At 41.8% G+C, this 15,008-nt stretch overlaps 1 protein-coding gene across 1 annotated transcript in view; it reads left to right on the plus strand.

Moving 5' to 3' along the window:
- The first annotated feature begins 285 nt into the window (after positions 1-285).
- The window catches only part of SH3BP5 (SH3 domain binding protein 5), a 51,397-nt gene continuing 36,674 nt past the window's right edge, over positions 286-15,008 (plus strand). Inside the window, exons 1-3 of the mRNA XM_030966403.1 lie at positions 286-418; positions 2,556-2,618; positions 12,708-12,836. Coding sequence (XP_030822263.1) covers positions 338-418; positions 2,556-2,618; positions 12,708-12,836 — 273 coding nt within the window. The 5' untranslated portion in view covers positions 286-337. The remainder of the gene's footprint in view (positions 419-2,555; positions 2,619-12,707; positions 12,837-15,008) is intronic.

Raw genomic sequence — 15,008 nt, forward strand, 5'->3', positions numbered from 1 at the left:
CCTTAGCGTTTCCCTGCACCTGGAACTACTCATCCTGCTTTCACGCAGAGCCCTTGCGGGGGGGAGCCAGGAATTACCAGGCCAGAAAAACGGGGCGTGAGGGAGCGTTAAAAGAAAAAGAAAAAAAAAGAAAAAGAAGAGGGGGGAAAAAAAGGAAACCCCGCAATTCGCCGCCGCTTTCCCGGCTGCGCTGCGAAGGCACAAAGAGACGGGGGCGCTGTGGAGAGGGAGGGGTTCCCCCGGAGGCGGGGCCGGGCCGGGCCGGGAGCAGCGGGAGCGGCGGCCGCGGGAGCGGGAGGCGCTGGCGGCGGCTGAGGCTGAGGGAGCGGGAGCCGCCATGGAGCCGGGGGGCCGGCGGGGCCGCCCCGCCGAGGAACCAGCGCTGCCCGAGGACGAGGAGGTGGACCCCCGCATCCAGGTGAGGGCCTGCCTGCCTGCCGAGGGGCGGCTGCGTTTCCTTAAGTTCGTTTTAATGTGTGTGTTATGGCTGTATGAAGTAATGTAATGTAATGTATGTAATAATGGTTGCCTTTTATTTCATTGCTTCTGCTGCGTATGTGCATACATACGTATATATATATACATACGTACACTTACGCATACATCAATACATACACACATATGTGTGTATATATATTTTTTTTTTTTTTTTTTTTCCTGAGTGTCTCGGCGCCCGCCGGGAGCGGGGAAGCGGCCCCGGGGCGCCCCAGCCCTTTGTTACCCCGGGCATCGCTCCGCGCCCGGCTCTCTTGGGCGTCCCTCCTTCTTCTCTTCCTCCTGCTGCTGAAATCCCCCCCTCCCCTTTTTAGTTTTGACCATGACAGCGTGACCTTGCTCGTGGAGCGGGGCTGGTGCTTAGAAATTCATAAATGCGGGAAAACGTAGGTTTTAAATTTTGTCTCATTATTTTTATCAATATTTTTTTTTATTTCTTGTAAAAAGGAGCTTTAGTAGAAAAGGTGCTTCCTCTCAGTGAATGCCTTCTGCAATGCTTTTTATTCTTGCATGGTTTCTAAACAAAGCTTTTCTCCCCAAAATCATGTCTCGACCAATAGCACGGTGCAAACTTGCAGCACGCTGTGGTCCCCGAAATGAAATGTATTTTTAGGTCTCTGCAGATTTATGGCTTTTGCCTCCAGCATTGCTGGTACTGTTTGTCATGAATGAATATAACACGTGTGTGCATTGCTGAGAGGATCCTTGGCGTAGGTCCCTGCTCGCTGTAATTGTCATTCTTTTCTCCATCGTGAGCATTTTGTTTTCCAGGGCTGTGCAGAGCCATTGCAAAATTCCCAAAACATGATTACACAGAGCGAGGCCCTCAGCCAAAAGCTAGCCTGGTACTGCCCTGATTTTAAGAGGCTGAGCTTGGTTGGTATCTATTGATCTAATTTTGGCCTTAGGTTCTTCAGCTTGCTACACGTTTCCACGTATATGATTTGTGAATTGTTGGCAAAACAATTGTTTTTGTTCAGTTTTCTGTTTGGTTTGAAAAACAGGCTGCTGTGTCTGCTTCCGTGAGAGCCATGAGGTTTTGAGCCTTACAGTAAGAGACAATTAGGTAATTTTTGGATGAGTGTTTCAGACAACATGGATAGGTGTTTTCCAAGTCCTTGGAGTAGGAAACGAAATCTGGCCGCTGAGTATAAGAGAGCTAAACTGTGGTAATGAATTCCTTTCTGGTTGTAACCAGAGTCATTCTTGTAGTCCAGTGGGAAATTGCTCAAGTGACAATCAATTTACAGCGTTTAGTTTGTACAGCAAAACATTTCCAGGCGTGTTCTGTTACACTGGTTGACAATTAAATAATGTTTAAATTGGAGAACATTCCTGTTAAAAATCTTATAATCATGTTGCCCAGATAAAGAAATCTATCAGATCTCCTCCTAAGGGTTGCTTTTTGAGGTAAGAAAGTCGGTAAGAATGAGCTTTATTTTTACAGTAACTTCATTCATGCCAACATCACTTCTACTACATATTTATTCAAGGGATTTAACACCTTTGTTTCTGCTGTTAAGGGATCAAAGTGTTGGCAGGAAGGCAAATTATGTAAACATAATTGTATGTCCCATGGATTGGCTGGGTTAAGAAATTATTTGCTAAAATCCAAAATAAAAAGTGCTTCTCGTGTGGCAAGATGTGTTTCTTATCAGTTCTGTCCTTTCACTGCGTGTCTCCTGTGATAGTACAAACTTTGCTAATCTTCTGGGGTGGGTGTGTCTGTCTCCCCAGTACCTAGCTGATATTGACTATATTGATTAATGAGACCGAGCTTACTGTACCTTGTGTTAATTTGTAATAGTGAAGAAGTAGCCACAATAGGAAATATGTTGCCTGAACATAAAACTATAGAGCTTCTCTGATTATTTTTTCTTCTAAGTAGTAAAGTAGAAGACCACTGGCAAAGTTAAGCTGGACATCTCAAGGTTTCCTCTTTTCACTAAATTCATTAGCCACAGCCCTTGTGAGCTTTCAGTGGGCATGCTGAATGAGCCTTCTCAGACATGTTTTTTCCCCTGATTTCTTACTATGCATCTGACTTTCTTTCCTTCTAGGGGGAGCTAGAAAAACTGAATCAATCTACAGATGATATCAATCGCAGAGAGACGGAGCTGGAGGTACAGAATTTATTCTTGCATTTTCCTTTTGTCCATGTTGGATTTTGTGAACGAAAGGACGGTGGTTTTGAGTAGGTTGCCTCCTTAATTTGTGCATCCTGAATGGTAATCTTGCAGCAAGAGTCTGGTGATGATGTTTTTAAAGGTATGAATTGACCTAACAGCTGAAAAGAAAGGGAAAAGGTAGAGGTATGCTGACAGTGTAAAAACCCTGTGTGGAGAACCTCACACATAACCACTACCAGAACTTATTTTTAGGTTTTGACACTAAGCTTAGACAAGTTTTATTTTTACAAGTCACTGTTTTGTGTTTGTTGATTATAGACAGGGAAAGTTATTTGGTTAAGAGGTTTTTGCCATACAACTGTCTGCCAGGATCTTCTCTTTGGTGGCTGTTTGGGGTTTTTTTAGATTGTTATCTTTGCCTTTTTTGTCATCACTTCCTGAACAAGGAAGGTGATGAAGGAAAGTTGGAAAAAAAGACTTCCTGGTTATACAGAGAGATTTTCAGGGATACTTAAAAATCTAAAGCAAGTTCTGAAGAAATTGTTTCTAAATCCCCAAATTTGAGCTTCATCTACTTGGTAGTTATTCTGAAAGGATCAGCATTATTGATCTAATAGTGAAGCAAAACAAACTATCCTGTGTGTGTGTCTGAATTTTCTTTTGTTTGCAAAACAAAGAAGATAAACACAATGAAAGTATAGGATAAACATGCTGCTAAAGAAAAACTGGCATAAAATATGACTTTATGTTCTAAATAATTTTGATATCATTACAAAGTCTTGAATGCTGTATTAAAACATTCTGATATTGCAGTGGGGAACATACTATGAAAGTACACCTGTAGATTTCTGTCTGTACCTTCAAAATATCAAAGTATGGTTTGTTTGTTTGTTTCTTTTAAATTTTTTTTTCTCTTGTGTGTCTTTTCATGAGATGGATACCTCAAGAATGGGGTGGTTCTTGGTAGAATTTTAAAATACTGGAGTATCCACTGAAAGCACTGAACAGAAAATGGGATTATGATCTTTGGACAAGCCTTGCCTTGTAGCTTTTTTCTTATCTCCACTTGTTTGCATATTCTGTCATTGTGGCGTGTAGATTATGAATTCATTGGTTAATAAACTTAGTTAAATGGGGAACTATTTGCTATGCATAATGAAACAGTATTTTTGCTGTGAGAACTGTTCAGTGTCGCTAGCATGATTTAAATTTTATGAGTGGACTTTAAAAATCAGTATTCTAGTCTGCACTAGTAGCAATTAAATGGACTTCAGGAATCTTTATATAGATATATTGAAAAAAATTATCATACGTATCTTTTCAGTCTCCGTATTTCATGCTGAGGTACTGAAATTGAAAGATGGTGTTATGGATAGTTGCCTGGATTTCATTAATTTTGTCATAAGCTTGCACTGAGGACATATTATGAAGCAGATGGCATAGTAATAATAATGCAAAGGCATCCTCATGAAATAAATCCCAGTGACTTTAAGATGGGATTTTGCTGCTTGATTAAAATTATTCATGTGATCAAGTGTTTGTGGAGCCTGCAGATTTGTAGCTACTGTGTGTGTGGCACATGCTGAGCTGTAGAGGCTGAAAGACTCCTGGAAATATAACTGTAAATAAAGGAGCAGAATTTCCACATTATCTTGGTCTTACATTGTTGCTTACTCAGCCTGCTAAATACCAGGTGTTAGATAGGTAGAAAATAATCATTCTCTGCACTTTGCCATTAAGTGTTTACTGCAAATCTGTCTGTAGTACCTACTGTAAGCAGTTTTTGATGGAATTAAGGTGAAATACCACCAAGAGGATGCTTTCTTGAATGTTTCCTCTTTGCTTTTCATCCAAAAATCTTATTACTGGATGGATGCCAGTTTGTGGTATCATGCAACTGCATAATTTTTAATCTGTAAAGATTTTCATTACATTTATCTACTTAAATATCATGGACAAATGCAGTTGGATGATGTAAGCAAGGCTTAATTTATATACAGGTTGATAAATGCATTTTAAATGGACTTAAAACCTTTCTAGGGGAAAGGAATATAAAATCCCACAACACCCTACACTTGTGGTTAGCAGAAAATCTCTGCATTCATACTCTGCACAAGAAAAGTAAGATTTGCCAAGCAGCCTTATAGGAAAGTTTGGAAGGAGGAGTTTGGAATTGGGATCATTCTGCTTCAAAGGCTTCCAAAAATCCATGAATGCTGTTGAAAATGTGGGCTTCTGGGGCAGCCATGCTGAGTTTCCCTTTGAAGATTTGCACTTTTGGCTCTTATTAGCTGCTTTGGGTCCCTCTTGCTAGCCCTTCCTAGTTTGTGGTGTTCCTGCTATATTTCATTGGAAGAAAGATGTGTGTGGGTGTTTTTTAACCAGACAATGGAGTTATATTTATCCTGTTTTGCTAGTATCGTTTTCTTTATCTTTCCAATATCTTTAATGGGAACATAGATGTATCATTATATTATTTAGAGCACAAGTTGCTGACTACCAGCTTCCTGTAATATTACTTTGTGGTCCATAGATTCCCACTGTTGATTTTTTTCCCAGAATGATCTGGAAAAGCAATGGGAGTGTTTGAGTAGAAGGTATATTTCTTTGAAGGAAGTTCAGAAAAAGACACCCATGTTTTTGTGACTTGATGTTCTTTCTGATAAGCAGGAGGGGTAACCTTGTGGCATGTGAAATCTGCAAGACTTTTCTGGACTTCCTGTATGTAGTTTTGTGTGAGTTGCTCGAAGTGAGAATGCTGGCTGTCTCCAGTTCCCATTAACTGGAAAAAAAAAGCTGTTAAATCCTTCTAAACCCATGCTTCTGTTCTTGCTGTGCCTCAGGTCTACATCTGCAGAGTGGAAGTAATAATGCTGTGTTACCCAGTGGAAAATGTTACGGGGCTGAATTCAGTAGAGGATTTCCTAGGATTTTTAGACTGCACTGGCCTGGAGTAGCCACAGGAATGTCCATGTTTGAGCAATGTAGAAAATACTGGTGTCTGCTGCTTACAGAGATGATAAAATGGGGAATTCTGTTTTAAGTTGACCAGCCTACCACTTCTTTAAGTTCTGCACTGAAACTGCCATATGATCTGTTTTTAAGTTGAACCGCCTGGGTTTTTTAATCTTTTAAAATAACTTCTGCACCCATACCGCCTGTGAGACCACTGGATGTATATGCATGGCATGACTTGAACAGATACATTGAAGTTGGATGCATATATTCTTTTACTTGGAAGAATTACTCATTTTTTGCTCTTTTGGCCTGTCCTATTAAACCCTGAAGAAACATGCTGACCTGCTGACACTCGCTGCCTGTTCAGGAATTGCTGAAGGGCACCGAGTGGCTCGTAGTTATATGTTGCGTTAATGTATTGCCTGTTAATGAATCTTTGATTAGACTTGATTTAAAATCCATAATGCTGCTCATCCTAAGTGCAACACTGAGCATTACTGACGCAGCAGAAGGGTGATAAGGGTTCTCTGAGGGATTTAACACTTGGCTTCACTAATGTCCCTGTTTATGTTTCAAGTGTCTGTGAAGGGCTGGGGGAAACGTCTTGCAGGGGAGATATAAGTGTGTTTTGGCCAAATGCGAGAAGTTTTTTCCTGTTTATTGGAAGTGCATCTCCATCTGAACTCGCATCAGCAGCTGTGAATGTCCTTAACAAATGTGCAGGATTTGCCTGTCCAGCCAGCTCACAGAGGGCTTGGACTGGCTCTGAAAGTACAACTCAGCTGTAACAAATTAACCCGGGGACTCTCTGGCAGCGTTGTGGGGAGGGGAAATGCAGCACATACCATTAAAGTTACCACTGGAATCCCAGCTATCCCAAATGTGGTTTTTGTTAGAGAGAGTTTTTTGTGTTGCTGGAGCTACAAGCTTGCCAGTGTTTGTTCATGGGAGATCCTGCACAGGAAGACTGGAGCTGAACAGTGCTGCTTTCAGCCATGCTCCTTATCAGAGGTCCTGGTTGGCATCCTTCTTGTGTGCTTGCCTAGATCCTCTAGTCCTGATCTGCAGCACTTTCTTACTTTTAGTCCTGGATCTATCATAAAGGTCACCCTGGGTTGTTGTTGGATATAAGGAAAGGGGTTTATTAGCTGTGGTGCTCTTTCACTGGTGAGCCTTGTCAGCATTTGAGCCCCTCTCAGAAGGGGAAGCACTTTTTGTCATGGTTTAACCCCAGCTGGCTGCTAAGCATGACACAGCCCCTTGCTCCCTCCCTGCCGGTGGGGCAGGAGAGAGAACCAGAAGAGTAGAAGTGAAAAAACCCATGGGTTGAGATAAAGGCAGTTAAGTAAAGCAAAAGCTGCACACACAAGCAAAGCAAAACAAGGAATTAATTCTCTGCTTCCCACTGGCAGGCAGATATTCACCAGTTATTTAGAATTGCTGCTTACTTCTTCACTAAAATACTTGGTTTTAGGAAAAAAACTTGAGCTGTTGACCCTGTCACATATAAAACATGTAAGTAGATTTTAAAGGCAAATCCTCCATCTTTCAGGTTTTAGAAAAATGACCTCTCAGTGGCTGCAATCTCATTCTGAGCATGCCTGCTTGGCTTGAGGAAACATCTATCTGTGGAAACATCCGCCACCTTATCAGTGTCCCTGTGCAGCATTTTCCAGTGTCCACAAAAGAATGCAGAGATAAGGGCAAAGCAGCTCACTGGCTGGTGTTCCTGCTGGCTTTGGGAGGAGGATGTACATGTTTGATGGATTCATCCAGCACTATCAGGACAAATCTTTCCACATTTCTTTATGATCTACTTGCTTCCATAGGAAATGGCTCCTGTGTGTGAATTCCTTTTTGTTTTGCCTTCTGCTTTCATCCAAGGATGAGCAAGGGAAGGCTTCTTCCTCTGCTGTGGCTCTGGAAAGATTTTGTCAACCAAGTGAGTCAAAGGGCTTTACTTGATTCCTGTTCTTGACGTAAAGATGGGTTTCCAACCTGAGAGAGGAAGGGTTAGGCAGAGAAATCTTGCTTTGGAAGGAGCACCCAGTACCCTCCCATGCCTGCTTTCTTCTCTCTTCTTCTAAGAGAATTAAAAACATTTGTAGTAAAAAGTATTGGTAGTCTCAGTTTGTAACTGTCTGCAAGCAGGAGGTTAGAGTAGCTTTCAGGTACTGATTTTTTAATTCTTAGTTCTAATTTTTAATTCTTAGATGACAAAATAGTAGCTGCCTTAAAAAAAACCCCAAACCAAAGGCTTTTCTTATCTATTAAAATTGAGATACTACTACTTTTCTCCTTCCTTGCACTTGTTTTTAAAAAATCTTGTTTTTAAGATTTGGTTGCCAGTCTGGCTTACTTGAACTGCTCAGGTACCAAAGAGACATTTAAAGTGTCTTTAACTGGTTTGGTGCTGATTTCTGAGCACACCTTGTGCATCCATTTGGTGTGGATGTATGATGCTGATGCTGGTTTAGCTCAGAGATGAGCTTTTGCAGCTGATGGGTCTTTGTAGCAGAGAAGATGGGTATGGATGTTGTCAGCCTCTTGGAAATAGATGAAACCTGTCTCTCAGCCAACAATTCCATTTCCATGCACCTCCCATGCTTGCCAGATGTTCTGCACACCAGACTGGCAGAACAGTCATGAGATAACCTTTGTAAATGATATTTAGATGTGCTTGGTACTAGGATGATTCACACATGGTTGATATGTAAAGCTCATTTTAAAAATAAAATTGTTTGAAAATACATGTTTCATTTGATGGGCAGAAATAGTTATTTGCTTGTCATCTGGCATCTAACACCAGCTCATCACCATCACTCATAAGTGAGGAAAACAGGTATGCTTTTTTCCTCTGACAGGTGCAGTACAGGTTGAAAATTGTATTTTAGTTTTTCGTTTTTTCCCCACATTTGAGAATGGATCTTCAAAATGCTGCTGTAAGGATGACCTGACCTCAAGTGTTGTCCTTCTTTCTGGTGCAGTATCAAAAAGCTGCCCAGCAGCAAGTCCCTGGAAACAAAGTCTGCTCTTAACAATGAACTATTGCAGCAAAACCATATATGGGGTAGAGGTCTGGCATTCTCCTTAAGACAGTGCTAGTGAAATCTCTTTTGAAAGTAAAGTGCTGAGGATTTCCAGAAAGAAAGCTGAAAGAGAGCTCTTGCAGCCATAGAGCAAGATGTTGAAATGTAAACTGCAGCTGTCCACGTGCTACAGTAAGTGCTCTGCCTGCTAGAGTGTGTGTATGACAAACACCTAGCTAGTGAGAGTCTACTTGTTAAGGCTGTAATTTAAATAAGAAGCTTCTCCTGCTACTTTTTTTTTTTTTACCTTCCTTGCAACACACATTGAGGATAAATGCCTTAATCGGCTTTTGTCCAGCTTGTAAAAGGTTTTATCATCATCTCATTTGAGCAAATAGGAGGGGAAAAAGCATTGAAAGCTGGCTGGCTAACATTTTCAATGTCACCTTTCTATTCTGAAATCAGAAACAAGGTGTTCTTAAAAATGATCGCGTAAGATTAGGAGTGAGTAGAGGGGAAAAACACACTTTAAAAATGTCAGGGTGTTTGAGATGTCTGGTGTCAGTTGCATTGCTTCTGTTAGAGTCTATGTATGTATTCAGTGCAGTGATGAGAAAAACAAAATGTGTTTTTTAGAAAGAAAAAAACCCAAAACATAAAAACTCACCCAGAAATGGTGAGTGTGACTCACATGTTACCTAAGGCTGCTGTTATCAATGAATAGCATTTCTGCTGGAATGAGTTATCTTTCAAGAAACTGAAATACAGAAACTGGAGATTGAGGACTGTGCTAGAAAATGTCTATGGGATATGCTGCACTGTCTTGGTTTTGCTCACGACAGCAAGTTGCAGGAATTGACATATTTTCCTTTCTCTGTTATTTGTGTGTGCAAGATAAAGGTCTAAATGAAGCAAGAGTTTGGCAGTTAAATAGTAACACTTGTATGGAGGGGCAAGTCACACCAGAGGATTTGATAAGTAGCCTGAAAATATTGTGGTTGTCTTTCTAACATGGATGTAGGACTTACCCTGTGCTGGGGACCACGAATGAGCTGCAGTGATGTGTTGTTCTGAACCTCTAAGTTTTTGATGTGAGTGTCCTTACAGAAAACAATGTTAAGAGGATTTATAGCTTTGAACCACTTCACATGTGGGTTGAAGTGTCTCACTGACATTAACATGGGAAGCCAGACATAAAAAGTAGTGAATTAAATCAATTCCCAAGTTACTGTGTTAAGCATAGGCCCATTCATTTCCATGAGCAACAGATGAGCTTCTCATGTCCCATAAGGACTAAGTGCACCCAGCCCAGTCCTGCTGACTGGTGCAATTGCCTTAGTGCTTCTGACCTCCCCGTTTTCACATGAAGCATAAAGTAGCTGCTGCACATATAGTTCTTACTCAGACTCCCCCAGATTACCTGCCAGGGGAGTTTTGTGCTGTCCCAGGGGTGATGTCTTCTGCAGGTGCTCTGCCAGCACGTGGCAGGGTACACACCCTGGACCAGGAGCGTGGCTGAGTGTTTGCAGGAGGGAGCTGTGACCCTGCTCTCAAGAGGGGCTGCCATGGCTCCCAGGTCAGAGGCATGGCCAGGAGAGCTGGGGCAGTTTGGGGTGAGGAGGCTGGATGGTGGGAAGGCCCTGGGTTCCCACAGGAGCACACCCACAGTGTGGGATGGTTTGCTTTTGTAGTGTAGGTGGGGCTGGTGGAGAGTTCAAGTGGCGTGTGTGGTTTTGGCATCCCACCTCAGAGACCTGGGCATCCTACTGCTGGGTCTGAAGGGGATGCCTGGAAACCTTTGGTGGGGGACTAATCCCAGCAGAGAATTGAGCATCTGCTTGTTCTGTCGTGCAGAAGGTGTTGGAGCCTGCAGGCTTGTGTTCCTGGCAGTCAGGAGCCTGAGAATAAGTGTCACTGAAATAAGTTGTGGTGGATGATACAAAGTTCCGGGGTGTTTTGGTTTTCATTATTGTTCTTTGCTGCGAGAATGAGGGTGGTCAGACCTAAAGTAAACCTTAAAAGAAGAACCAGTCTTCTTTGGAGGAAAATGATAAACTGGGATTTCACACCAGTGTGTTCTTCAGCTGAAACTTCCTATTCTTTGTAAATAACTACTTTGTGGAGTGGAGTTTGCTCATGGGCGAATGTCTGCTTCACCATTTGTAAGACCTGTGCTTCAGGCACCAGTGAAGGAACACTTGGAGTTCAGTAATTTGTATATGCTTCAGAGTTAAAGGGAGATGAATGGGTACAGAAATTGCTGTTAATTTGACTGCTTTGTTCTTAGTGTCCTTTGTTTTCCTTTGTTTTGTATTTTTAAACTCCAAGTGGGGACTAGTCATCTTTTTCCTATGGGATAAGACTGTGTATAATTATTACATGAGTAAATTTGGGGTAGGTCTCCAAGCACAGATTTGTAGTGATGGTTTCTTTGTTCCAAGTGACCTTACAAACATGGGAACTGAACTTTTGGATGAATCACTGCATAGGGATTTTTTTACTTAAACTATTTTCCCTAACTAATATCCTTAAATGCAGCTTTCACAAAAAGAGTGAAAAGAAAGCTTCTGGCTCATTCATTTAGAAATGAACTTTTAATTCTGTTCCTACACCTGCAAAGAATTTTTCTCTTTGTTAAATATACTTCAGTACTTATTATTTTTCTTGCAATATACTCATCGTGCTTGGAGTCTTTTTTCAGTTACTTATGAAACTCATTTTGAACAGTGAACCATGTATGGTCCAGTAACTTAATTGGAAATATTCAAATTCTTCTCACAGAGAAAATCATTGACTCGATAAATATTGTTTAAATGATACATTTCAGGCTTTCACTGAGAAATGAGATTATTGACTGGATTTGAGTTAATGAAATAATAAGTTAATGTCCATTTAATTCTCCATTTTTGACCTTGTTACCCATTTGAATAATTCCTTAGAATAAATTGGAGTACCTTAAGAATCCAAAGCTATTTGGCCTTGACTAAGATAATGCTGATACTGCTTCAGGTTTTACATAACACTAAAAAGGAAGCAAAGAAGCTTTTACAGAAGTATATTGCTTTTTCTGCAAAAACTGATGTATTGCATTTTTTTTCCACTTCTAAGAGCATAGTGGCAGCTTGCAATGTATTTTAAATCTTTCAGTGAATAAGCAGTTTTGCATTCTAGAAATCGTCAACAATATATATGACAAAACCCTCCTGAATTAGGGCACTTCTTGAAGCCAGCTGCTTCCTGATTATCAACATGTCACTCCAGCAGTCTGCATAAATGTTGCACTCTAGTTAGAGTTACAAGCCTTGTTGAGAGCTCACATGGCCCTTCCTCTTCATCTCCTTAAATCCTGGGCCAGGTCCCAGCCTGAATTTGCATCAATCTGCAATAATTTCATATATTTAGAGTTTGTAGTGGATTCTGAGATTGAAATCAGAATCACTTTGCTTACATGTATGGAAATTTCAGTGGAGCAGAGAAAATATTTTAATTGCTTTTGCTAATCATATAAGGAGTGCAACTCATCCTGTTTGGAAGTGGCTGGGTTTTTCAAATATAGAAAATATTAACAGTGAAGTGGAATGTAGGTGCCCTTCTCCATTGATAGAAAGCATAGCTGAAAAGATGGGTTTTCTGTGCCAATTCCAGCTGATGTGCCAGCCTGCTGTGGGGGTTTGGCCTGCCTGCTAGCACCATTCTAGCTTTATTTATGTGCGATGTCTTTGCCATTGAAGTCTCTCTCAGTTTGTTACACTGCTGTTTGCCTTCTCACAGAGTGAGTAATTTACAAACAATTCCTCTCTGAGAAATCCTGCCAGAGGTAACATCTAGAACAGGCTGTTGTAGGCTTTATGTAAAAGCTGTCACTGAAAGACAAAGATTTGGTGTCCAGGATGCTGGCTTTAGGATTTGGCTCTGGGTTCTAGGGTTTCTCTGCTGAAAAATTCTGCCTTAATCCAAATGCCAGTAACTGTTCTGAATGTGTCAACTCCTGTGTAAATCTAAAGAGGAACCTGAAGGTAGGAACAAACAGGTTGAAATAATTTTTAAAGCTCTAATCTGCCTTTGTCCTTTCTTTCCTTCCTGCAACGTTTTGAAGGATGCGCGCCAGAAGTTCCGCTCTGTGCTGGTTGAGGCCACAGTAAAACTGGATGAGCTGGTCAAGAAGATTGGAAAAGCTGTAGAAGACTCTAAACCTTACTGGGAAGCTCGGAGGGTGGCCAGGCAGGTAAGATATTTCTGCCTTATAAGCTGGAGGGCACACACTGATGGTGTTGCTTTCCTGCTATTAATAACATCCTTGGCACATGCACTTGGCTGACACTGGGCTGTGCCTTCAGTTGCATGTCAGCCATGGGAATCAATGACAAAATGGATTTCTTCACAGCCACAGCTGCACACGCTCTTCAAACCCACAACAGCTACAGCAGACACAATAGCAAGACACTAGCTCTCTTCTCTCATAATAAATGGCCTTTCAGAGCTCTCTCCTATCAGTAGTCGTACTTATTTGAAAATACAGTGTAGACATTGTGTACGTGGTTTTTCTTCTTAAAGCAAAATGCTCAGCAGCTAAATGGCTGCAGCTGGAAGCTGCAGGGAAAAGGCTGAAGTGGGGCAGGGTTTGGTGCTGATTGGGTTGTGCTGAAGTAGGAAAGTGCTAAACGTGTCTCTAAAGTGTTTTGGTTTGGGGACAAACTGAGCTTGGCTTTCTTTGTCATCAGGGCCTTACTTCTCATGCCCCAACTACTGCTTGATTACTGATAGACCTGTGGAGCTCAGGGAGGGATGAGGTGTGGAGGGAAGAGTGTGACCTGCTGGGTGAAGAGAAAGCCAGAAAGCTTGTGACATGTCAGGCAGCATCGCATTTTAGGGAGGAAGCTGCAGGGAGTTGAGCGTGTGGTGGCTTAGGCAGTGCTTCTGCTGAGTGTTTGTGATGGTGGGGCTTGCTGGTGGGTGAGGCTCTTTGTTTTTTTCCCCAAGGGAAGCATGTTCCTGGTTGCTATTTCTGTTTTCTCTTGAGGCAGGAAGAGTCAGGAAGAACTGCCTGGAGCTGCTACTTCTGTGCTTGGCTGGAAGGATGTGTGGGGTGGCATCTGTGGCTGGGTAGCTGGGATGTGACTGTGTTCAAGGGGAGGGTGAGAGATGGGTGGCATCTGTGAAATATGTGAAAACTGCAGAAGGATTTTGTTCATAAAAGTAGGTAGAGGGATGAGAAAAGTAGAGTAGGTGTGTGCCAGGAGGCAGAGTAAACTCTCAGGGTAAGAGAAGGAGAGGGAAGAGAATGTGTCCTCAGAACAGCACACAGGAAAGGGAGGAATGAGCAAGCTTCATTCCCTTGAAAGTTGGTGGAGCAGGAACTGGGTTGATGGAATATGGCATGCAAGGTAATATGTGACTATGTTGATGCTTTAAATTGCATAGCATTGTTCTGGAGGTATTGTCTCAGGTGATGGGGGTGAGGTGTAGGGGGTATTAGGCTTAATCCTGCAGACTAGAAGCAGCGTGGCAAGCAGGTAAACTCTGCCCTGCTTGCTGTGCTTTGAAGTATCTGCCTCTCATCTGTAAGTGCTCTGAAACCCTGCTCTTGAGGACTGTGGTGTGTGCTACAGATAAACCAGTGGTGAGCTACAGAAGTTAGTAATTGTGTAAACTCGTATGTGCAATTTGGAAAAACAATCCCTGTGACCCTGCCTTGTGCATGATCTTCTACTTCTGTTACTATAAATAGCTGGGTAAGGCACAGCATGCATAGGACTTCAAGAGTTACACTTGGAAGAGTTAATGGTAGAAGCACACACTTTGCCGTACAAAAAAAAACATCAAAAGATCAATTGACTTTGAGGTTTGTAACATCACAAACTCAGAGCAGCGAACTTTGCCCTCTGTCCTGAAACTGGCAGCAGTTTATGTTCTGGAAATGGAATTTTGTATTGTTATGTCTCTACTACCCCTGAAATCCATTCAGTCATTCTGGTTCAAAGGTACTTTGCAAGAGCACTAAGAAACCCAAGCTCCTGAAGGTCCTTAAATCAGTAGAATCAGTGCTCCAGCAGTAGGCTTGTTAGAGGGAACAGTATTTTTTTCCCCAATCCATTCTGTCACTAGCTAGATTTAAATGCTGTTTATCCCAGATCTGTTTATTTGCTTCACATTCATTCACATTCATGTTTTAATTCCTTGATAGCATTTTGTATTAAAGCAGGGGTTGCCCTTCTAACTACTCATTTCACTTTTTTTTGTTTTGTTTAATGGATCTGGTCATGGAACAGAATTTCTACTTTGTATCTGCTCAGCAGACAGGGATAGAAGATGGTCTCTGGTTTCCCTTTTGCCCTTTGTCTAATAACATAAAATGGAAAATGTGAGGGCCAAGGGGAATGCAAGCATTGAGCAATGG

Source organism: Camarhynchus parvulus, chromosome 2, assembly GCF_901933205.1.
Source record: "Camarhynchus parvulus chromosome 2, STF_HiC, whole genome shotgun sequence".
NCBI lineage: Eukaryota > Metazoa > Chordata > Aves > Passeriformes > Thraupidae > Camarhynchus > Camarhynchus parvulus.